General features: G+C 55.3%; 1 protein-coding gene across 1 annotated transcript in view; it reads left to right on the forward strand.

The window, feature by feature from the left end:
- Nucleotides 1–22,964, forward strand: part of PITPNM3 (PITPNM family member 3) — a 110,585-nt gene that overhangs the window by 73,096 nt on the left and 14,525 nt on the right. The window contains exons 9-17 of the mRNA XM_011994745.1: nucleotides 6,722–6,798; nucleotides 7,267–7,502; nucleotides 12,400–12,589; nucleotides 13,024–13,146; nucleotides 13,905–14,089; nucleotides 16,685–16,857; nucleotides 18,461–18,631; nucleotides 19,922–20,116; nucleotides 20,868–21,016. Of these exons, the coding sequence (XP_011850135.1) occupies nucleotides 6,722–6,798; nucleotides 7,267–7,502; nucleotides 12,400–12,589; nucleotides 13,024–13,146; nucleotides 13,905–14,089; nucleotides 16,685–16,857; nucleotides 18,461–18,631; nucleotides 19,922–20,116; nucleotides 20,868–21,016 (1,499 nt within the window). The remainder of the gene's footprint in view (nucleotides 1–6,721; nucleotides 6,799–7,266; nucleotides 7,503–12,399; nucleotides 12,590–13,023; nucleotides 13,147–13,904; nucleotides 14,090–16,684; nucleotides 16,858–18,460; nucleotides 18,632–19,921; nucleotides 20,117–20,867; nucleotides 21,017–22,964) is intronic.

Below are 22,964 nucleotides of genomic sequence, written 5' to 3' on the forward strand. Positions count from 1 at the left end.
TTTTCGAAGGGTCCTCAAAGCATTTGTTTATTAATTTGCCCCAGGACTTGCCTAGGAATGAACACCGAGCTCCCTAGTTGGAATCAACCACTTTGAAAAGCAAAGCGAAATGTGCTGCCTGCAGCTGTTTGGTTATTCTTCCTTTCTCCATAGCCTCTCAAAGCGGCTCCATCCTTGTGACTGTGGGTCCCCTTCAAGGTCCTAGTGCCGAATTCTGCCGGGTCTGGAGGGCACTCACGCTTGGACTCATAGAATCTCAGACTGCCTGACTCTTACCAGGGAATGTAGGCAAACCCCTCGTTTTGCGGTGGTTTGCAGAGCGTGTCTGAGGTCACCCTCTAAGTAGGGGGTTAGTTTCCCATCCAAGGACTCTATTTGTGTCCTATCTTCCCTGTAAGTCTGTGTGTGTCCTTCTCTCCGCCTGTGTGTGTCACGTGGGCTCACCTGGGGAGTTGGGGCTGTGGGCTGAGCCCCCGAGATGCTACTGAATGAGGTTATAGTTCTTCCCAGATGTCACCTAGCTATATGGATGAATCCCACATGGCAGCAAAATAGCAAAGCCTTTGACTTCCAAGCAGGGCCAGGGTGGACTTGACAGGGCATTCTCAGAGCGTAACATGTCTTTATTTATTTATTTATTTATTTTGAGATGGAGTCTTGCTCTGTCGCCAGGCTGGAGTGCAGTGGCGTGATCTCGGCTCACTGCAACCTCCGCCTCCCAGGTTCAAGCGATTCTCCTGCCTCAACCTCCCGAGTAGCTGAGATTACAGGTGTGCGCCACCACGCCCAGCTAATTTTTGTGTTTTTAGTAGAGATGGGGTTTCACCGTGTTGGCCAGGCTGGCCTCGAACTCCTGACCTCATGGTCCGCCCACCTTGGTCCCCCAAAAAGTACTGGGACTACAGATGTGAGCCACAGCGCCCGGCGAGTAATATGTCTTTTTATTTATTATTTATTATTATTATTATTTTTTGAGACAGAGTCTCAATCTGTTGCCCAGGCTGGAGTGCAGTGGCACGATCTTGGTTCACTGCAACCTTCGCCTCCCAGGTTCATGCCATTCTCCTGCCTCAGCCTCCCGAATAGCTGGGACTATAGGCACCCGCCACCATGTCCGGCTAACTTTTTGTATTTTTACCAGTGACGGGGTTTTACTGTGTTAGCCAGGTTAGTCTTGATCTCCTGACCTCGTGATCCACGCACCTCGGCACCTCGGCCTCCCAAAGTGCTGGGATTACAGGCGTGAGCCACTGCGCCTGGCTAACGTATCTTTTTAAATGGGGTAGGAGCTCGACTGAAAGGGCCTAATAGTCTGAGCAGTTCCTGCCCCTCATAGTAGCCTCTCCTCACTTTTTCCTTCCTGCCAAGAGTGCCCCTGAGGAGGCAGGGCTGAGGCGTGAAGGCATTAGTAAGAACAAAGAGACCATCCCTCTTTTACTCCCCTCCTTCAGGACAGTGAAGAGCCCTGGCCTGGTGACCTGGGCTGGTTTATGCAAAAAAAAAAAAAAAAAATTGTGTTTCTACCCATGCATGAGCTTCCACTAGCTCATAGAGGATTAGATACCTTTGTAGCTACTTCTCAGCATGTGCCACGTGATCTTAAGGAGGGCCCAGCTCTGCTCGGTTGACTCCAGGGGTGGCTAACAGAGGGGTAGGAGTGACTGCCAAGGATGGAAGAGGAGACTGTTCGGCTTTAGCCAGGGGGCCCCTCAGCATCCACCCCTGTGGACCCCAGAGGCTGGTAGCAAGAGAGAGGGAGACAGCCACGCTCTCCAGCCGAGCTGCGGTGATGCTTTGCTTGGGGTGCTGAGTGTGTGGGTGATGACCTTGGCTTTCGTCTCAAGAGCAGTGTGGCTCATTGGCAATTAGAGGGGATGATCACAATTGGTACCTCACCAAGGCTGTGATTAAGCAAAAATAGGCTCCATTCTTCAGGCATCAAGAGCAGCCATGGTGAGCTGGGTGGACCACCTCTCCTGATGTGGGGCTAGCAGGGTACTAGGAGCTGGCACTGTGGTAGCTGGCCTGTCTCAAAGCCTGTCAAAAAACACTGTCACAAAAACAGCTGTGGGCTCACCCACCCCAAACCTGGGCCCTGCAGGGACCCAGCCTGAATAGGGACGTGCAAACAGAAATTAACAGGAAGTGGGAAGAAACAGGCAGCCCAATGATGAGGTCCTGGGGTCCCCTGTATGTGGCTCTCCACTCCTGAGGACCCCCTGCCAGCTGCTTTTATCACCAGAGTCCCTGAGGAAGCCTCTAGGGGTGGAATTATAGAGCCCAGACCAGACTCTTCTAGAATCCCTAGAGGTTCCTACATACCAGTTCCCATGAGTACTTTCACGAAATGTGCTTCTCAGTGGATGATGCTTCCCTGAACCTGATTTCTCCTGAGGGTTTAATGGCGCACAGATGTCTCACAGGCTGTGTGCATCCTGGGATCTTCCAAAAGGTTTTCATAAAAATGCCATCCTAGGCCCTGAAAGCTGATGAACTCTATTCTCAAGGGGCCTACAGTCTGATGGGGAAATAGACAAGTGAGCCAGCACCAGCGCCACCTACTGTGGGATAACCATCTTTGCCTAGATAGATCAAAGATGGCTTTCTGGAGGTGACAGCAATTGAGCAGGGTTTTGCAGGATGAGTAGAAGTTTGCCAGTCTGCAAAGGCAGGAAGGGCTTACAGGCAGGCAGAGGGCTCACATGAGCAAAGGCAAGGACGAGTGAAAGGGTTATGTCTTAGGGGTGAGTCAGAGCCAATGGCCTCAATCATCATGGTAGGAATATCTGGCTTTTAGAAGAGCAGAGACCTGTGGGGAAGGTACAGGGAAGGTGGCCTACGGCTGCCCCTGCTTGTCTACAGGGGCCTCTGCTAAGACGAAGACGGGGGATGTGCGTTTCTGTGGGGAAGCTCTGGTCCTGTTAGTCACCTCTCAAGGGGCCAGAATCTAAATCTGGCAGGCTAGATCTCCCTTCCTCCATCTCCCAGAGCAAAGCATTCCTGGCTTTTGTGCATGGAAAGGAAGCAAGGCTCTGTCCCCAAACAGCGTAGGAGGCGAGACTCTTCCCTCCTGCTAGGGAGGAGTGAGGGATACTGAGGATAATCCTGCCCAGTCTCTGGCCTGTGGCTCCCATCCCCACGGAACCAGGCATGGCCTCAACATCGTTGGTGGCCAGGATGCAGCAGTCATCCATCGATTTGATGCCCAGAGCATCACATGGGTCCCGAGGGGGCTGGCTCCAGACAGATCAAAGATGTAGGCGCTCCTTGGCTTTTGTAATGGGTGAGGGTGCAGGGTCCAGCCCCCACCTAACAGAGGGCATCGTGCCCAGGAGACAGCAGGACCCTCATGTCTTCCCTGCAATGTATTTATAGCCTTGCCATAGTAATTTGTGGCAATCACAGCATTTAATCCTGTAATCACACTGCAAACAGGCACCCAGCCCAGCAAGGCCGAGGAGCCTGCCAGGGCTCAGGGAGGGACTTGGCACAAGGGAAGGCAAGTGTGGAGGCGGCAATGTCCCCAGCAGCCCATCTTGTCAGCTGTGGCCCTGGCTCTGTGCCCTGGATGTCCCCTGGATAGTGATAATAATAACAATAGCAGCTAACCCATGTGACACTTCCTGTGTTCCTCACCCTGCTCTAAGCCCTTTATGCATACGAACTCATCTATCCTCACCACCACCCCATGGGGTAGCTGCTTTTATTATCCCCATATTCCAGATGAAGAAACTGAGGCACAGGTCACACAGCTGATAAAAGCCAAGATGTGAACTCAGGTGAACTCAGATGTGATCCAGGGTCCCTGGCTTTAACCACGCTCCTCCCAGCCCTAGAGCCAACCTCAGCCCTGCCGTCACTCCTTGTTCTTCTTGACTCACAGCCTGCCCCAGAGTCGCACACACAGCTGCACACACCATGAAGCATGAGCGCTTTGTCTCAGGGAAGCCACACTCAGACCATCTCCCTCCTGGTGCTAGTTCATGGGGTGGAAACGGGCCTGGCAGCGGCAGACCTGGGCTTGAACCTTTAAGGTACTTGGGGCAGGTGACGTAGGTTGAGTCTCGGTTTGCTCATCTGTAAAATGGGGCTAATTACAAGACCATTCAGACTCAGAGAGAAATTGCGGGGACCAGACAGGATGAATCATGTAAAGCACATAGCGCCCAGGACATAATAAGTGCTTAATAAAGCTGAGCCATTACTGTTGTCTTGTGTTATCATCCTGTCCTGAGGGGAGAGCCTGGGTCTCCTCTAGCCAAGCCCAGGGCAACGTCTTTAGTAAGTTAGAAATTAGGCAGGAGAGCTGAGCCAGTGGGAAGAACTAGGAAGTGCTGGGCACAGCCGGGCCCCAGGATGGGTTTTCCCTCCTCCTGCATTTAGGAAACGATTTCCTGTCTGTGTGGGCAGCTCGGAGCTCATAAAGCAGTTACCCTTTGACTGGGATTGTGTCTGGGGGGACTGGATATTTCAGAAATGCTCTTCCCTGCTGAGAAAAGCTTCTCATGTGCAGTTCCTTGTAGAGGTACCCTCCGCTGGGGCTGGTCGTGGTGAGGGGATGTTGACAGGGTGCCTAGCGTTGCCCACAAAGCCCCCGGAAGTACCCTCCCCAGACGTGACTCCTAGAGGGGAGCAGCAGGCTGTGGTGGGGGTGCGGGGGGTGTGAAGAAGGCAAGGACCATCTTTATCTAGAACCTGCGACTTTAAGAGAGAAATGAGCCAGTTCCTCCTCCCTGAAGACAAACAGGTGGTTCAGCTTGGCTGTAGGTTTTAGCCACACACGGGAGGTAGCATCCATCTCACGGGAGAGGAAGGAGAGGAGCTGAAGGCAGCCTGGAGGCAGGAAGGAGTCCTCAGAGCGGCAGGTATCATTTGGGTGGGGGCTCGGGGGTGGCCGTTGGATGCTTTGAAGTGTCTCCACCCAGGAGTCCAATGTCATGACATTCAGGGGCGTAGGTGTTAGATCAGGGGTTGACAAGCGTTTCTGGAAAGGGCCAGATAATAAATATTTCCAGCTTTGTAAGCTGTAAGGTGTCTGCTGTGACTGCTCCACTCCTATGGCACAAAAGCCGCCTGCCATAGACAATCTGTAAATGAAGGAGCCTGAGTGTGTTCCAATAAAACTTTATTTACAAAAAACAGGCAGTGGGGCAGATTTGGTCCATGGCTGTGGTTTACTGAATTCTGTGTGAGGGAAATGAGAGCTCAGGGAGGGCTGGAAGCGAAGAAGGACTTCTTGAAGGAGGAGCTGTTGAGCCCAGGCTGCTGAGAGGAGCAAGGAGAGATTTCTGGCAAAGGCAAGCTTTACCCTAAAGCTCATGGGGGATACCAAGAGTGTTTCAAATGCTGACCTTACCTCTCTGGGAGTCTGCCTTCCCTAGAAAGTGGTCCCGTAATTCAGGGCTCTATTATCTCTCTGATAACTTCAAATATGTATATATGTATACACACACACATACACACACACACACACACATACATATACATGTATTTTAAAAGTATTTATCCAGCTGTATTAGGGTTCTCTAGAGAAACTGACTGAAAGGATATATACACAGATGTATAAAAAGAGACTTATTGGCCAGGCACGGTGGCTCGTGCCTGTAATCCCAGCCTTTTGGGAGGCCAAGGCGGGCAGATCACTTGAGGTCAGGAGTTTGAGACCAGCCTGACCAACATGGAGAAACCCCGTCTCTTCTAAAAATAAAATTAGCCAGGTGTGGTGGCGCATACCTGTAACCCCAGCTACTCGGGAGGCTGAGGCAGGAGAATCGCTTGAACCTCGGAGGAGGAGGTTGCGGTGACCTGAGATTGCACCATTGCACTCTAGCCTGGGCAACAAGAGTGAAACTCCATCAAAAAAAAAAGAAAAAGAAAAAGAAAAAAGAGACTTATTATAAGGGACTGGCTCTTGTGATGATGGAGGCTGAGAGGTTCCCTGATCCGCTGTCTGGAAGTTGGGAGGCTCAGGAAAGCCTGTGGCGTAGTTCCAGCCTAAGCCCAAAGGCCGGAGAACCAGGCGAGACAATGGCATGAATCCCAGTTCAAGTCCCAAGGCCGGAGAAGCGGATGTGCTGATGTGTGAGGCAGGAGATGGAAGTCTGAGCTTGAGAAGAGTGAATCCTCCCTCCCTGCACCACTTTGTTCTACTCAGACCCTCACGGACTGCACGGTGCCCACCCGCCTTGGCAGGACAGATCGCCTTCGTTCACTGCTTCAAATGCCAACCTCTTCCCCAAACACCTCACAGATAGACCCAGAGAGTGTGTTTTACCAGCTCTCTGGGCACCTCTCAGCCCTGTCAAGAGAGGGTGCATACAATTTGCCATCACACCAGCAATTCGAGTTGTTCTCAGCGGGCGGCTTGGCTCAAATCGCCGTCCGTCCGTAACTGGCAGTGGAAGTCGTCGGGTGGCACTCAGCCTTGCTGCTTCCTGTGGTGGAGAAACGCAGGCTGGTTCCTTTCGAGGAAGCCCCTCCTTTCAGGAGCACCATCCGCGACGGCCTCACTCTGCCACCCTCCCTTTCCTTGTGAGGAGAAAGGGCTTCATGTTGTGTGGGTCTCAGAGGCAGGGCCTGGATGGGGTGACTCTTCCTAGCTCCAGACTCTAACTAACTTGAGCTCACCTATGATGTAAGCCAAGGCCTCACCTTTAGGGCCAGCTGGGCCCAGGGAGTGTCTGATCACCTGAGGATGCTGAGCCCTCCTTTCCCTCTGCAGGAGAACTGTACCGGGTTTCCTTGAGAAGACAGAGGTTCCCGGCCCAGGGAAGCATCGAGATCCACGAAGACAGCGAGGTGGGCTGGGTTTCGGAGGGCGTCTGGGCCCGCCTCGGAGGCCGGGATTTTAGGAAGTGCCCTTGGATACTAGGCGGCCTCATTTTCTTCCAGCTCTTCATCTGACTTGCTGTGTGACCCTGGGTGGGTCCGTGTCCTTCCCTGGGCTTTGGGTTCCCGATGAACAGGAAGCGTCTCTTGGGACTCTTCCTGCCCTGCCACCCCTCCTGGCAGCCCGTGTCCTTCCCTCACTCTGAATGCCCCCGAGGTTCTGTCACACAGCGGGGAGTATTCGAGCTGAGACTACTCCTCAGATTGCAGTTAAGACAGGCTGGACATAGTGCCTGCTTCTCTGGCCTCAGTCTCCCCGTGTGTGTGAGCATGCGCGTGTGTGTCCCTGTGTGCATCCCTGTGTGTGTGTGTCCCTGTGTACCTCCCCCTACCCCAGCCGCCTTTCTCTCTCTGTATCCCAACCGCCTTGGCTCTCAGGAAGGCTGCCCGCAGCGCTCCTGCAAGACGCATGTCCTCCTGCTGGTCCTGCACGGGGGAAACATCCTGGACACGGGCGCCGGGGACCCGTCCTGCAAGGCAGCCGACATCCACACCTTCAGCTCCGTGCTGGAGAAGGTCACACGAGCCCACTTCCCTGCTGCCCTGGGCCACATCCTCATCAAGTTCGTCCCCTGTCCTGCCATCTGCTCTGAGGCTTTCTCGCTCGTCTCTCAGTGAGTCCATTTCTGCTTGTTTGGACTGGTTGGGGTTAGTTGGGGGACTACGTGGAGGGGCTTCCCCCACAACATGGACCCCATGGGCAGGTGGACTCTCCAGGATGTCAGATCCTGATGAAACACAAGCATCCCTGGTGGAAGGTGTTGGGAAGAGTCCTCCGCCTTGCCTGGGTGTGCTGGGGTCCTGTGAAATCTTGAGCCACTTCCTGTGTTCAACAAGCCTGCTCTGTTTGGCCCAGATAAAGACACTGAGTGTCGAGAGGTTGAGCAGTTTCCCCTAGGGTTGCCCAGCCCATGGAGACAGGAGTCAAACTCAGCCACACAGTTGCAGCCAAGTAGGAATCTGAAAAACACGAATGGTGTTTCTCCTTTGCTCTCACACCGTAACAGTCAACACAGGAGACTTCCGGGGCCACATGTGAGGGGCTGTTTCCGTACACAGCAGTCAGTTCTGCTGTGGGCACCAGCTGGGTGCCCTGCAATTCAATTCCGCCACTGTCTACTTGCAAATAGCATCAGATCCACGGGGTGAGAGCTTGGTCCCACAAGACTGCCCCAAACTTCCGACACCGATACCGTGCCCCAGTTTGTTTTACCTGCACTGCTGACAGCGCAGCTTCCAGCTGGGGTTCTCGCAACCCTGTCACCAGGTTCAATTAATTGCTAGATGGGCTCACAGAACTCAGGAAAATGCTGAATCACATTTACTGGTTTATTATAAAGGATACAGATGAAGAGAGGCATAAGGTGAGGAATGGGAGAAGGGGCGTGGAGCTTCCCTAGGTGTGCCGGCCTCTAGAAACCTCCACACGTTCAGGTCTCTGGAAGCTCTCCTGTCCTTTTGTCTCTGGAATGGAGGTGTCATTGGCCAGGCATGACTGACAACGTAGATATGTGGTTGGATAAAAAGGGTCTGACATTCAGACCAAGTGGGGAAACCCCGCAGGGCCTGTCTGCTCAGATGCTTCTTGGCCTCTCCACAGCATTCCTTCCTCCTCGGTATGGGGCAGGACCCCTTCTGAAACGAGGGTCTCTTGACCTCAATTCGACAAGGGAGGTCAGAGAATTTCTTCACAGCCAGCTCCAAGACAGAAAGGTGGGGGGAAGTTCCTGCCTGGGGAGAGAATTAAAGGAGGGCAGGAGAATGTCAGAGAGAGAGACAGAGAGAGATTGATTCTGTTTTCCAAGGCCTAAATGCCCCAACATTATAACAACGGCTACGGGAGCCAGGAACTTTGGACAAACCTATCCATCTATTCTCTCTCTCTCTCTCTCTCTCTCTCTCTCTCTATTCTATTTATCTAGGTATTCATCCATCCATCCATCCATCCATCCATCCATCCATCCATCCATCTATCCATCCATCCTCATCACTCTATCCATCCATCTATCCGTCCATCCATTATCTCTGTCTGTCTGTCTGTCTATCTATCTATCTATCTATCTATCTATCTATCTATCTATCTATCTATCTATCTGATCTATCTGTCTACCTCATGATATCACAGTGCTGTGATGGAGGAGGAACAGGGCACTGTGGGCTCTCCGAGAAAGGCCAGAGAGGACTTCCTGGAGCAGTGACTTTTGGGTTTGCATACCATGGCTAAGTGTGTGGGCTCTCAGGCCGCATGGATCTGAATCCTGGCTGTGTGATCAGGGGAACGTGTTGAACCTCTCCTTATCTCAGTTTCCTAATCTATACAATGAAGGTAGCCTTAGTAAATAACCTCTCAGGGTGGCTGTGAAGAGTCTGTGTGCTAATGTGTGTGAAGCACTCAACACAGTGTCCAAAACGTAGAAAGTGCATAGGGATGCCAGTCTTGGGGATGCCAGCCTTGGGGATGCCAACCTTAGGGATGCCAGCTGTGGGGATCCAGCCATGGGGATACTAGCCTCGGGGATACTAGCCTTGAGGATGCCAGCCTTGGGGATGCTAGCCATGGGGATGCCAGCCTTAGGGATGCCAGCTGTGGGGATCCAGCCATGGGGATACTAGCCTCGGGGATACTAGCTATGGGGATGCCAAGCTTGGGGATACTAGCCATAGGGATGCCAGCCTTAGAGATCCAGCCATGGGGATGCCAGCCTTGGGGATACTAGTCTTGGGAATACTAGCCATAGGGATGCCAGCCTTAGGGATGCCAGCTGTGGGGATCCAGCCATGGGGATACTAGCCTCGGGGATACTAGCTATGGGGATGCCAGCCTTGGGGATGCTAACCTTGGGGATGCCAGCCTTGGTGATGCCAGCTGTGGGGATCTAGCCATGGGGATACTAGCCTCGGGGATACTAGCTATGGGGATGCCAAGCTTGGGGATACTAGCCATAGGGATGCCAGCCTTAGAGATCCAGCGATGGGGATGCCAGCCTTGGGGATACTAGCTGTAGGGATCTAGCCATGGGGATGCCAGCCTTGGACATGTGATGCTAGCCTCAGGGATACTAGCCATGCGATGCCAGCCTCGGAGATGCTAACCATGGGGATGCCAGCCTCGGGGATGCTAGCTGTCACTCACATCATCTTCCTCCTGGCTGGAAGAGGGGCTCTCTCTGCAGGTGGAGAGTGGGCTGGGGAGGGAGACTTCCAGCTCGCAGTAGGGAACCCAGCTGGTGGGGAGAAAGGAGGGAAGGATGTGTGCACAGAAGGGCTGGCTGAGCGCCGGGTAGCTTGCTCACTGCTGACGCTGGCATATCCTTGCCCACTGTGGGCCCTGGTACCTGTGGGGGACAAACTGAGGGGACCTCCAGGGTGTGGGGCCTCTGGGAGCTCCACCCACTGCTCCAGGCCCTGAGGACTGCAGTGCTCCCCGTCTACCTGTCCTGTTGAACTAGCTAAAAGTAAGTGCCTGGGGCCGGGTGGATACCTGGATTCTCAGCAGTCATATGTGTAAAAAATGACCCAAATGCCTGCAGGGCCCAAATCCTGTAGGTATTTGGCAGATCGCTGGGGCTGGCAGCTGAGAACTTTCAGTCGGGGGCAGGAGGGAGGCCTCTGCACCTCCATTCTGCCTCTCCCCCTCACAGGACCCTGCCAGAGACTTGGGGCCGCTGCAGAGCCCAGCCCTCAGGCAGGGCCCTCATACCCTGGGGCTCCGGAGCTGGGGAAGGTGCGAAGAGGCCCCTAGCAGAGTGCCAGGTGTGTGGGGCACACCGCACCCCCGATTCCCCAGGAGAATGGGAGCCACTGTTCTCAGTCAGATGTGGCTCTGAGGAGGGCTCCGTGTGGGGAGGGCCAGAGTCCCCTGCCGTGGAGCTTCCAGCTGGTCGGGAGAGAGCATGGGCAAGCCCCTTCCCTTCCCTGGGCCTTCCTTTTCCCCCTCTGGATAGGGGGAAAGTCAGAGACTCTGATTTATCTGCATTCCTTGGACACCACCAGGAATTGCGGGCAGATCTCCATCAGAGTTGGAAGGAAGGAAGGAGATTAGGTCCGTAATTCCGCAACCTGGCTAATTGCCCAAATCCCTGGTGTGATTCTTGTTAAACTGCGAGATGTCCAGGCCTCCCCCGGGCGGTGGCTGATTCAGGAGGGAGGTGCCCCGGAATCTGCATCTCTGACACCTGCTCACTGCCTAGCTGGTGGCATAGCATGTTCCGTTGTCCCTCTGCCAGTCCAGGACTTCACTGTGCAAGTTCATCATCCATCTCAGGAACCCCTGTACCTGTCCCCAGGACATCTGACCTCCAGAGCTGGGTCACCTCTATCTCCAGGAAGACGGATGGCCCAGCCATTCGCGGGCCGGCAGGAGGGAGCTTAGTTCTCCCCCAGGCAGCTCCTTGCCAGGGCCATTCATCACCCCGTAATCACGGCTGGGAGGGAGCTCTTTCTCAGCTAATTAAAATCTCTCCGCTGCAATCGAGGCCTGTTTCCTCTAATTTGTGTTCTTTGGAGATGAGGAATGGCTGACAGGGCCAACCTTGTACACCACGAGGACTCTGCCACCTGCTGAGAGTGCTCGAGCCCTGTCACCTGCCCCAGATTCTGTCGAGTGCCAGTGGGATCTGCATTGGGCTCCATCAGCCTGAGCTTGGGCTAAGGGGGAAGGGCAGGCTCTGGACAGGGGTGGAGAGTTCCCAGCCTCCCGCTATGGTCCTTCCTAACCAGCCAGGTCCAACAATGCACCTGGGTCGGAAGCCCCAGGGAACAGAAGCAGAGGTTGGGGCAGAGGCAGGGGCAGGTGACTCGGAGGCACTGGTCTCAAGTGAGTCTGAGCTGCCCAGAGAGGGAGGCATTTCCTAGTGGGAAGGTAGGGAGTTGAGGGCACCAATGCAAAGTCTGGACAGTCTGCTGACTGGACACTGTTGGGCAGGCTCTCAGCCCCCTCTGGGGTCACAGAACTTTCTGCAAAGCTAATGAAAGCTCTGATCTTCTCCCAGTGACACAGTGAACACATCATGTCTGTAGCCATGTGCTCAGCTCCAAGCTGTGGCCAACATATGAACCCCAAGCCTGGCATGCCCTGTCTCCTCCTTTCCCAGCTTCTTCAAAGCCTTCCATGAGGCCTAGTTCAAGCCCCACCTCCTCCAGGAAGTCTGCCATGATGATATGTTCCACACTAGCTGACTCCTCAGCTGACTTCTTCCTCTATGATTGGGGTGTCCTTTGGGGCCATGCAGAAGACGGCAATAGAGACCACAGTCACAGGGACCCCCGGACCCACACCCATGGCCAACACAGGAAGGACACACAGGGAGTCAGTGTAGGCTTGAATCCTCTTCCCCTCTCCTCCCTACACTGCCTGTGTTCTGTGTCACCAGGCTCCCGCCTGGGTCTTCCTGAAGGGTCCCGGGAGCCCAATTCCGGGCCAGTATGCGCTCTCTTCTGCCTGATTCTCAGCCCCAAACCTGCCAACCTGCCCGATCCTGGCTGGGCTCACCTTGGGCCCCCTGTCTGCAGCCTGAACCCCTACAGCCATGATGAGGGCTGCCTCAGCAGCAGCCAGGACCACGTCCCTCTGGCCGCCCTTCCCCTGTTGGCCATCTCCTCCCCGCAGTACCAGGACGCTGTCGCCACCGTCATCGAGCGAGCCAACCAGGTCTACAGAGAGTTCCTGAAGTCCTCCGATGGGATCGGCTTCAGTGGGCAGGTAGGACAGCCCGCCCTCCCCTCCTCTCCCCTGCCCCGTTCCGGCCCCTGCCTGGGAGAGAGGCTGGAATCTACTGAAAAGACCAAGGCCAGGCTGTTCTCGAATCAGCCTCTGAGCTCAAAGTCGGCTTTTGAGATCTCTGAGTTTGCCCTCATTTTACAGATGGAAAAATGGAGGCCAACAGTCTGAGTTCTGATTCTGAGCCCATGCTGCTCTCCAGCCCAAGTCTGACCCCTGAGAATAGCCTTCTCCCCGTCCTTGGGCTGACCTGGGCCGACGTCAACCCTGACCCCCCAGTTTGCCAACTGGGCTCTCTCAATGCCTCCCAAGAACGAGTTCTCATTCTCCTGTGAGGAGGCAGCACTGCTCTGGCCGGGTGTGGGGTGAGGGACCAGCAATGGGCAGGCCTGCAGTCCCAGCTGCATCTCTTCCAGGTATGTCTCATCGGGGACTGTGTGGGGGGCCTCCTGGCCTTCGATGCCATCTGCTACAGTGCGGGGCCCTCAGGGGACAGCCCTGCCAGCAGCAGCCGGAAGGGGAGCATCAGCAGCACCCAGGTACGGCTGGGGGGCAGGACTGCGGGAGGGCTGTGCCCACAGAGGTAGGGCCTGCCCCTCAGGGAGACAGTGCTGGTTCTTCACGTTGGCACCATGACATCCAGGTTACAAAGAAGTGTATCATAATCCGGCTGGGCGCAGTGGCTCATGCCTGTAATCCCAGCACTTTGGGAGGCCGAGTTGGGCAGATCACTTGAGGTCAGGAGTTTGAGACTAGCCTGGCCAACATGGTGGAATCCCGTCTCTACTAAATACAAAAATTAGCCGGGCATGGTGGTGCGCGCCTGTAATCCCAGCTACTCGGGAGGCTGAGGCACGAGAATCACTTAAACCCAGGAGGCGGAGTTTGCAGTGAGCCAAGATCGTACCACTGTACTCCAGCCTGGGTGACAGAGGGAGACTCTGTTTCAAAAAAGAAAAAAAAAAAAAGAAAAAGAAGAAGTGTATTCCTAATCCCATAAGAGTAGCAGGGGATTATTATGACAGGTGTGGAAACTGAGGCCCGGAGAGCTGGATTTGGCTCCTTCGACAGCCGTCCAGCGTCCCAGCGGGAATGTCAATCCTGTGGATGCGGGAGAGAGTCTATGCCTAAAATCCTACCATGATTATGACATGGCTTCCTGTGTCTTTTGGAAGAAGGGTAGCCCCTCACATCTTAGGATGAAGGGGTTGGTTTGTGCTTGAGTGGAGGAGACAGGGCCCCAGAGTCTCCCGTGACAACAGTCCTTTTTTCTCCTGTCCCCTGTTCGGTCCCAAAGGACACCCCAGTTGCGGTGGAGGAAGATTGCAGTCTGGCCAGCAGCAAGCGTCTCAGCAAAAGCAACATTGACATCTCCAGTGGGTTGGAGGATGAGGAGCCCAAGAGGCCGTTGCCACGGAAACAGAGCGACTCCTCCACCTATGACTGCGAGGCCATCACCCAGCATCATGCCTTCCTCTCAAGGTAGCCCCTCCCTGTCCCCTGCTTGCATTCTGTCAAAGCACCCAGAAGCAAGAAGACCTTGGCTCAGAGTCAACTGGGAGGGCTGTGACCAGTCATATGTCCCAGGCCCTTCCGTGGGGGCCCACAGATAAGCATTGAAATGCTGGGACCGAGGCCACTGGCCATCCGCCCTGCACTGAGGGACCGAGGCCACTGGCCGTCTGCCCTGCACTGAGGGACCGAGGCCACTCGTCGTCGGCCCTGCACTGAGGGACCGAGGCCACTGGCCGTCCGCCCTGCACTGAGGGACCAAGGCCACTTGTCGTCCGCCCTGCACTGAGGGACCGAGGCCACTCGCCGTTGGCCCTGCACTGAGGGACCGAGGCTACTTGCCATCGGCCCTGTACTGAGACTCTGGAACCTGGTCCCTGTCCCTGCCTTGCTCGGACTTGCAGAGAGACTGGGAACAGTCGTCTTTTTCTGAGCCTCGGCTTTTCTTCTGCAAAAAGATAAATGCTGCCCAGCCTGCTTCACTGCATGGTTTTAAGAACCTGGTGGAATAACGGCTGTGACTATTTTTTGTGAGTCACCCTAGGTGTGCGTTGTTATTTCTCACAGGGAAAGAGAGGGCCAAGTAGGGGTCACGCGGCCAGTAACGGAAGAGCTGGGATCGTCATTCTGGTCTCCCTATCCCACGTTCAGTGCTTTCTAATCCAACACACTTTTGTTTGTGGGCCAGGCAGGTTCCTCTACAGAACTGCCTACCCTTTAACTTTCTAGAAGAGACATGTTCATCAACATGGGCTAAACACATTATCTGCACATTAATTCAGCTTACAAATTAATTGAACTTGGACCCCAATTGGAAGGAAAGCCTCTTTCTTTTTCCTTTGCGCCTCGGCGCTCTTCTTCCTTTCTTTCTCCTTCCTCCTTACCCAAGTGGTACCTTGAGGTCGTTACAACATTTGGAAAATGTATCATCTCACCACCCAGAGGAAGCCAATCGTCTCACTGTGAACATTGAGACTATTTCCTTCTACATGCTTTTAAGATCGTTTTACTTAAAAAAAAAAAAAAAAACCCTTTACATTGTGATCTTTTCCTGATATAATTAAAAATACTTGATAAATATTCTTAATGGCAATATAATATCGAGTGAATGGAGATCAGTTTACTTAATCCCTATAATTAGGCATTTTGGCTATTTCCAATTCCTTAGCAGTATAAATAGCCCTACAGTGAACATTTTTGTGCATAAACATTAGTGTGTATATTAGGGTGATTATATTTGGATGGACTCCTGGAGGAAGAGTTACTAGGTCAAAGGCTCTGCCCATTGAAATCGCTGAATGTTTAAAGCCCTGCTGACAGATGATCCTTCAGAAAAGCAGCTACCTTCTAGTGAGGCTTGCAAGGTGAAAAAAAATCTCAACATTCCTGGTTCATCCTTGAAAAATCCTTTAGGAGAGCCCCAAATTGGGAGAGTGACGAGAAGTTGGAGGCTTCCAGGAGCTGGTCTGACACAGCCAGCTTTCCCCTCTGGTGCAGGGACAGATGGTGGTTTCTCTGGCAATTAAGTAGTTGGCGTGTGTTTAGGGACCACGCTGTACATGAAATATGTATTGTTAAACATCAGAGTCATCGTCTCACTGTGAGATGCTCACACTGCGAGAGGCAGGAGGGAGCGTGGGGACTGAGGATTCAGCTTTGGCGACTCGCTCACTCCCGAGGGTAGGGCCCTTGTCCCCACGATTTCAATGGCTCTTTCTAGAGTTTGTTCTCCTGTAACTCAAGTAGTTTAGTTGCTTTGCATTCAGTTAATCGGTTCACTTTAAGCTGTAGCTAATGCTGGCTGGAAGGTAAGGAAGGTGCCCAGGTTTCCTTCTGATTCTCAGCGCCCTACTCTGGGTCTGTGGCTGAACGTAACTCGGATTCTTCCCGCGGCAGTGGGCACCTGGGTTGGAATTCTGTGTGTCTCACATTTTTCTCCTTAAGCTCTACTTCATCTGTGGGCTGGGGCTGGGGGTGGGGAGACCAAGCTGTCTGCATCTGTGTCTGCGGGTTGCCTGGAACGGGAGTTAGGATGAAAGCCCTGATGCCAGCAGAACAGAACTGACGTTAGCCAGCTGGGTGCTGGGCAGGCCGGGCTTGTCTGATACACAGTGCAGGAATCCTCAGCGTGGCCATCACAAAGCCAGCGTGATGAGGCAGGCCTGCCGGTGTGTAGGATGCTCGGGCGCCCCAGGTGCTCATCCTGTTTTTGTAAGTAACATTGTATTGGATCCAAGCCATGCATATTTAATCACCGTCCATGGGCGCGTTCGTGCTGCAACGGCAGAGTTAACTAGATGCAATGGAGACCACACGGTTCACAAAGTCTGAAATACTGACTCTGGCCCTTTGCAGAAAAAGTTTGTTGATTCCTTTTCTAGTCAAATACCAGCCAGGCCTTGGTGGCCAGTGCTGACTGTGGGTGGTGTGCACTCTCAGCCCCGTCCCAGAGATGGAGGGTTGGGCACTCCGTGCTCAGAATTCAGGCTGTGCTGCTGAGTGAACGCTCCCGCATTCTCGGTCCTTCCCTGACCTGCCCTGCCCTGCATCTTCCTCCCTCCACAGCATCCACTCCAGCGTGCTAAAGGATGAGTCTGAGACCCCGGCGGCGGCGGGGCCGCAGCTCCCCGAGGTCAGCCTGGGCCGCTTTGACTTCGATGTGTCCGACTTCTTCCTCTTTGGCTCGCCACTGGGCCTGGTCCTGGCCATGCGGAGGACGGTGCTGCCTGGGCTGGACGGTAGGGATGGTGTGGGCGGGGGCCTGAGGTGCCCGTGTGTCACTGGGGCCACCGTGTCAGGGCCTTGGAATGAGGGGAGTGGAGTCGGGGATGGGGACAGGAGGGTCACAGAGTTGGGATAGGTGGAAAGAGAGGAGAGAGGGTGGAGGGAGAGCGGAGCCGCTTCCCTCCCGACACAGGACCACAGGACGAAGGTGAGGCAACTTCAGATGGATTTCACTCCACATCAAGTGCCCTTGGCTCTTTGTGGCCCCATTGTCCGGCGGTCATGCCCTATGGGGAAGAGAAGACAGAATATTCACCCTCTTGCCTCCCACCCTCTCTTTCTCCTGTACTGAGGCAGACATGACTGCCAGGTTGGTCCCACCACCCACCCCCGCATAGCCCCAAGCCCACTGCAAGTGCCTTTGCTCTACTCAATACCTTTTTTTTTTTTTTTCTAACGGCATTCTCACTCTGTCGCCCAGGCTAGAGTGCAGTGGCGCGATCTCAGCTCACTGCAACCTCTGCCTCCTGGGTTAAAGCAATTTTCCTGCCTCAGCCTCCTTAGTAGCTGGGATTACAGGCACCCACCATGACGCCTGGCTAATTTTTGTATTTTTGGTAGAGATGGAGTTTCACCATGTTGGCCAGGCTGGTCTCGAACTCCTGACCTCAAGTGATCCGCCCGCCTCGGCCTCCCAAATTGCTGGGATTACAGGCGTGAGCCACTGCGCCCGGCTAAGCTAATACCTGCAACCTTGAATGCCTTTTCCTGCTCCTCTAAAATGTACACACCAGGTGATTGGCACCAGCAGGCATGGGGGTGGGGAGGGTAGCCGTGACTCTTAAGGACTGAAGCACAGACCATCTGAGGCTGCAGGGCACCTTGGGTATCCACAGATCCATGCTTTTGGCCAGAGTTTACTGCTGAACTACGATATGGAACAGATAAAGTGGGAAGAGTTCTGGTAGAAATGGAGGTGCGGAGGCAGAACTCCATGGCTGCCCTTAATGTCACTAGTGAACCCTAGGGCTTCCGGGATGCTGAAGGGTCCGGTCCCTGTTCTAGAAGGACAGGGAGGCCCGCCGATGAGGTGGAGGCCTCAGTGGAGACACCTGCTGGTCAATGGGAGACGTGTTCCACCAACTCTGGCAAACCTGGAACTCTGCAGCAGCAGGCCTGGGAACTGAGTGTTTACAGCCCTGAGGCCTGCAGAAGGGGCAGCTGACCTGCCTGAAGGAACCTGGGTTGGCTTCCTAGGTCAGGTGGTAACTGAGTGAAAACCGGAAGAATCTAAAGGAGTTGCCCCATGGAAATGGTGGAGGGAAGGCCCGCAAGGAGAAGGGATGGTTTGAGCAAAGGCACAGAGAAAGGAAAGCTGCAAGCCTGATTGAGGAAGGGCAGCTGTGCACCACGGCTGCAGTGCTGAGTGCCTATCACTGCACTCCTGGGTGGGGAGACAAACTGAACGTAACGGCTTTGTTCCCGTGGGGAGCAGGGAGCCCGGGGAGGCTCTTGAGAGGGGAGTAGGCTACTCCAGGCTACACTCCAGGGAGCCTCCTAGGGCCCAGGGAGCAGGTACTAGAAAGGGGCTTCCCTCTGTCTTCCCACTCACCCCAGGCTTCCAGGTGCGTCCTGCCTGCAGCCAGGTCTACAGCTTCTTCCATTGCGCCGACCCCTCTGCCTCACGGCTTGAGCCACTGCTGGAGCCTAAGTTCCACCTGGTGCCGCCTGTCAGCGTGCCTCGCTACCAGAGGTTCCCACTGGGCGATGGGCAGTCCCTCCTCCTCGGTAGGTTCTTGGGGGTGGGAGAGAGTGTGCTGAGCTGGAGGTGGGGCCCCAGTCCGTTCAGCCCCTCCAAGCTCTCCGCGAGCTCACCTGAGCAGGGGCTGTGAGAACAGAAGGTTAGCTGACTCCCCTGTCTTCAGAGTCGCCCACCTGTGCTAAGCACCTGCTCCGTCTGAGGCATATTGGGGCTCAGAGACCCAGGCTCTGTCCCCCAACAGGCTCCCGGACGCACTCCTGTGGCCAGGGCTGGTGTAACACTTGAGCTTTCAGACCTGATGGCAGGTCCAGGGATCCGTGCTCCAGGCTATTTGTGAGTGCCCGGCCTGGACTCTGGAGGGGTAGGGCAGAAAGTGTGCCATCCTGGTGGGCTTGATGGAAGAGGTGGCCTTTGATTAGGGTCCAGACAGGGGAGGTGCATTTGGACAGGTGGGGAAGAGCTAGAGGATGAGGACTGAGATCTTCTAGGTGGGGAGAACAGAAGGAGTGAGGGCAGGTGGTTTGGTGAAGAGCCAGTGGCCTCCAGGGTCAAGTGGGGTGATCCGGGCATGGATCGAGTGTGTCATCGATGGGAGGCCTGTAATGGACAGTCAGCAGCTTAGAAATCGGAGCCTTGGCTCCACGCCCTACTTGAGGACGTTTAGCTTAAGCCTGCTCAGAGGTTTATGTCAGGGATGGGGGAGCTGTGCTTGGGGCTGATTCAGGATTAAAAACCATCCCTTCCTCACCCCTAATTCAATGGAGCCTTTGTTTCCAAATCCCTGCCTTCCTGGAGCTTCACTAGGTCGGCTGGGCTGGAAACCCCCTCCCCCACAGGTCCCTCTTTGGTCAGGGGACTCCCCTCCCTCCCCTGAGGCTATCCTAGCTCTCCGGCAGGAGTCCCCATTCCCTTCCAGAGGCAGCCTCAATCCTTTGTGGCGCAGGGGAGGAGTTGGATAAGAGAGGACATGGCTGTGAGTCACTCCTGGGACCTCAGCTGGTGCTTTTGGGGCAATGTCCCAGAGGCTCCCTCTGCAGCTTTATTGGGGGTAGAGGTGATGGCTGGGACTCTGCGTAACTCACAGCTGCAGGGAGGTAAATGTGGCGATGTGCTGTGGCAACGGGGTCCCTTCAGGCTCAGGGGGCTGGTGGGGTGGGCACAGTGAGAGGGGCAGGTGCCTGCTGGGCTGGCAAGTGAGCAGGGCCAGGGCTGGCTCTTCCAAGTGCCCAGCCTCCCACCTAGCACAGGGCTGGCACTGAGTGGGCAGCTCTGCTGGAGACACGTGACTCAGCCTGACCTTGAAACTCCCCCTCCAGCTGATGCCCTACACACGCACAGCCCCCTCTTCCTGGAGGGCGGCTCCCGGGACAGCCCGCCACTTCCGGACGCCCCTGCCTCACCCCGCCAGGCCTTGAGGTTCCGGCGCCCAGGACGGAGGATGAGCGAGGGAAGCTCCCACAGCGAAAGCTCGGAGTCCTCGGACAGTATGGCACCCGTGGGAGCCTCCCGCAGTGAGTGAGGTCCTTTTGGGGCCCTGCCTGGACTCGGGGGAGGGGAACCTTCCTCTGGGTGGTTGCTGGGTCACTGCTAGAGCTGCTGAGGGCAGGTCCTTGGGTGGGGAGAGGGTGAAGGAAGTCCTGGGGTCTGCTTCTGCCTTTAGAGAGCCGGGCGTCTGCTGGTGGAGATCCAGCATCGGTCCACATCCTCACTCTGGCCCCAGACTGAGCTCTGACCTTGGAGGAACCTTGACCTCTGACCCTGGACAGAGCCCTGAACGCTGACCCTGCCTCAAATCAGAGCTCTGACCTTGAAGAGAGCAGTGACCCCTGATTCCTGACAGGGTCTGAGCTTTGACCTCAAACAGAGCCCTGACCTCTGAACCTGGGCAGGGCTCTGACCTCTGACCATTAAGGAAGTCCTGAACCCTCCAGACATAGTCTCCACCCCGACTTCAGGCAGAGCCCACTGGGAACTGCCACTGAGCGGCAGCCCTGGGTGAGACTGTGGACGTCTCTGTGGGTCTGGCCCTCCTTCCTGGGCACAGGCTTGCTGCGTACATCTTAGCGGAGGGCTGGAGGGTTTTGAGAAGGAAAGAGGAAGAGCAGCGCATTCCCCAGGCCTCCTTCAGGCCAGGGTGCACCAGCCCAAACCTGTGCCCCACGCGACGCATCCACCACTGGTCTGGGCAATGGGAGACCCCACTGCCCCTCGAGTGAGGCCCTGGGCTGGCCACACACCCTCACCTTCCTCTCCGACCCACAGTCACAGCCAAGTGGTGGGGGAGCAAGAGGATCGACTACGCCCTGTACTGCCCTGATGTCCTCACGGCCTTCCCCACCGTGGCCCTGCCCCACCTCTTCCACGCCAGCTACTGGGAGTCCACGGACGTGGTGGCCTTCATCCTGAGACAGGTACCACTGCGCAGTCGTGGGCCTGCCCACAGCCACCGGGAGGGGGTACCGCCCTTCTCCAGCTGGAGAGGAGGCTGTTCTTGCAGACCCTGTTCAGCTTTTGGCCTTGATCCTAAGAGCATGGGGAAGGCATTGCAGCACCTACGTGAGTGGGGAGTGACGTGACCAGAGAATGGGCTTCGTAAAGACATTGGCTCCTGGGTGACTGATGGTATGGTACATTCTCGAAAATTAAATATAAACGACATAGGAGAATGTCCCAGTGTTTCCACTTGGAGACTGGAGTAGTCAGTTCCCACTCCCCACTGGGTCTCAGTGGTCTCATCTGCAGAACAGAAGGTATAGCAGAAAGGCCGGTGCCCGAAGGACAGCCTGGTCGGGAGGGAGTCTGGGGAGCTGGTAGGGGTCATGACGTTCATGAACAGCCGCGATGGCCAAGGTTGGGGGTATGGTTTTATATTGGGTTCAATGGGAAGCCATTACAGGGCTGTGAGCAAGGGAAAAGTAGCAACAGGCTTGTTTTTTTTGAAGGAAACCCTGAGGCTGAGGTTGCTGTTTTCAGGGCAGGAGAGGAATCATGAGGCCTGTTGTGAGGCCAGTGCAGGGGTCCAGCTTAGAGAGGAGGCTTGGACTAGGACAGGGAGTGAAGGCAAGATTTCCACAGAGTGGCACGATTTGCGTTACGGTGCGAGCGCTTGCAGATGACCGCATTGTAGGAGAAAGAGGGGACCCCAGAACGTCCTGTTTCTCACTTGAGTGACCATTCCTGTACGTGGGGAAGAGCAGGGCTGGGCAGGGGACGGAGGAAAGTGAGTTTTATTTGTAGGTTCTTGGGGGTGGGAGAGAGTGTGCTAGGCTGGAAGTGGGTCCCCCGCCAGTGGCACCCAGGCCAGGGTGCTCCAGCCCAAACCTGTGCCCCACGTGGCACATCCACCACTGGTCTGCATATGTGAAGTGTGAGATGCCTCTGAGGTGCTGGGATGGAAGGGAGCAGAGGAGTCTGGAGCTTAGAGAAGACATCAGGATTCCAGAGAAAAATGTGAGTGTCATCAGAGCTTGGGTGGCGTTTAAAACTGGTGATGGGTGCCAGACCGAGGGAGCTCCTATAGAGAGGGCAGTTCAGAGATGAGTCCTGGAGCCCCCCCGGGAAGAGGAGGAGAAGCCACTGAAGGCGAGAAGAGGACATCCGTGAGGTTGGAGCACCCAGAGAGTGCAGGGAGAGGACCCCGGAGATAGGTGGGGTGGGAGTCACTGGGGCCTTGGCGAGAATGGCTTCCGTATAATGATTGAGAAGAAGCCTGACTGGAGTGGGTGGAGGAGGGATCAGGTGAGGAAGGAGCTGACAGTGTATGGGCTAAGTCCTCTGTGAGTGCCGCTGTGAAGGACAGCAGGGACGTGGCGGTCACTGGAGAGGCATGAGGAGTCCAAGAGAGCATTTTTTAAAGATGGGCAATATTGTGCGTATTTGAATGCTAAGGAGAGTGATCTAGCAGAGGGAGTCTGATCAGCGCTGCGGGATTGACAGGGGAGCATGGCTGGAGCAATGTCCTCAAGAAGGGAGGAGGGGCTGGGATCAGGACTCAAGCTGGCCTTAAGGAAGGGCCACCTGTTGTAACAGAGGGAGGGCAGAGAGTGGGGACAGATAGAGGTGGCTGCCAGGTTTGGGCACAGGGGGGCAGAGATTTCTCTCAGGAAGAGAGCCAACTGGGAGACTGCTCTGGCCCCAGCTGTCAGGACACGAATGCAGGGACACAGGTGCTGGGGTCTGCAGCCTCCTGATGGTTCCAGGCTGTGAGGTTGGGGGGTGGCAGGGGCAGGGCTCAGCTGGCCACAGCTGGTGGGCGCTGACACCCTGGGAGGGAAGCAGAGGAGCCAGAAGACCTGACCGGGGCCTTGCTCGGCTCTTGGCCAGGTGATGCGCTACGAGAGCGTGAACATCAAGGAGAGC

The sequence above is a fragment of the Mandrillus leucophaeus genome, unplaced genomic scaffold, assembly GCF_000951045.1.
Source record: "Mandrillus leucophaeus isolate KB7577 unplaced genomic scaffold, Mleu.le_1.0 Scaffold46, whole genome shotgun sequence".
Taxonomy (NCBI): Eukaryota; Metazoa; Chordata; class Mammalia; order Primates; family Cercopithecidae; genus Mandrillus; species Mandrillus leucophaeus.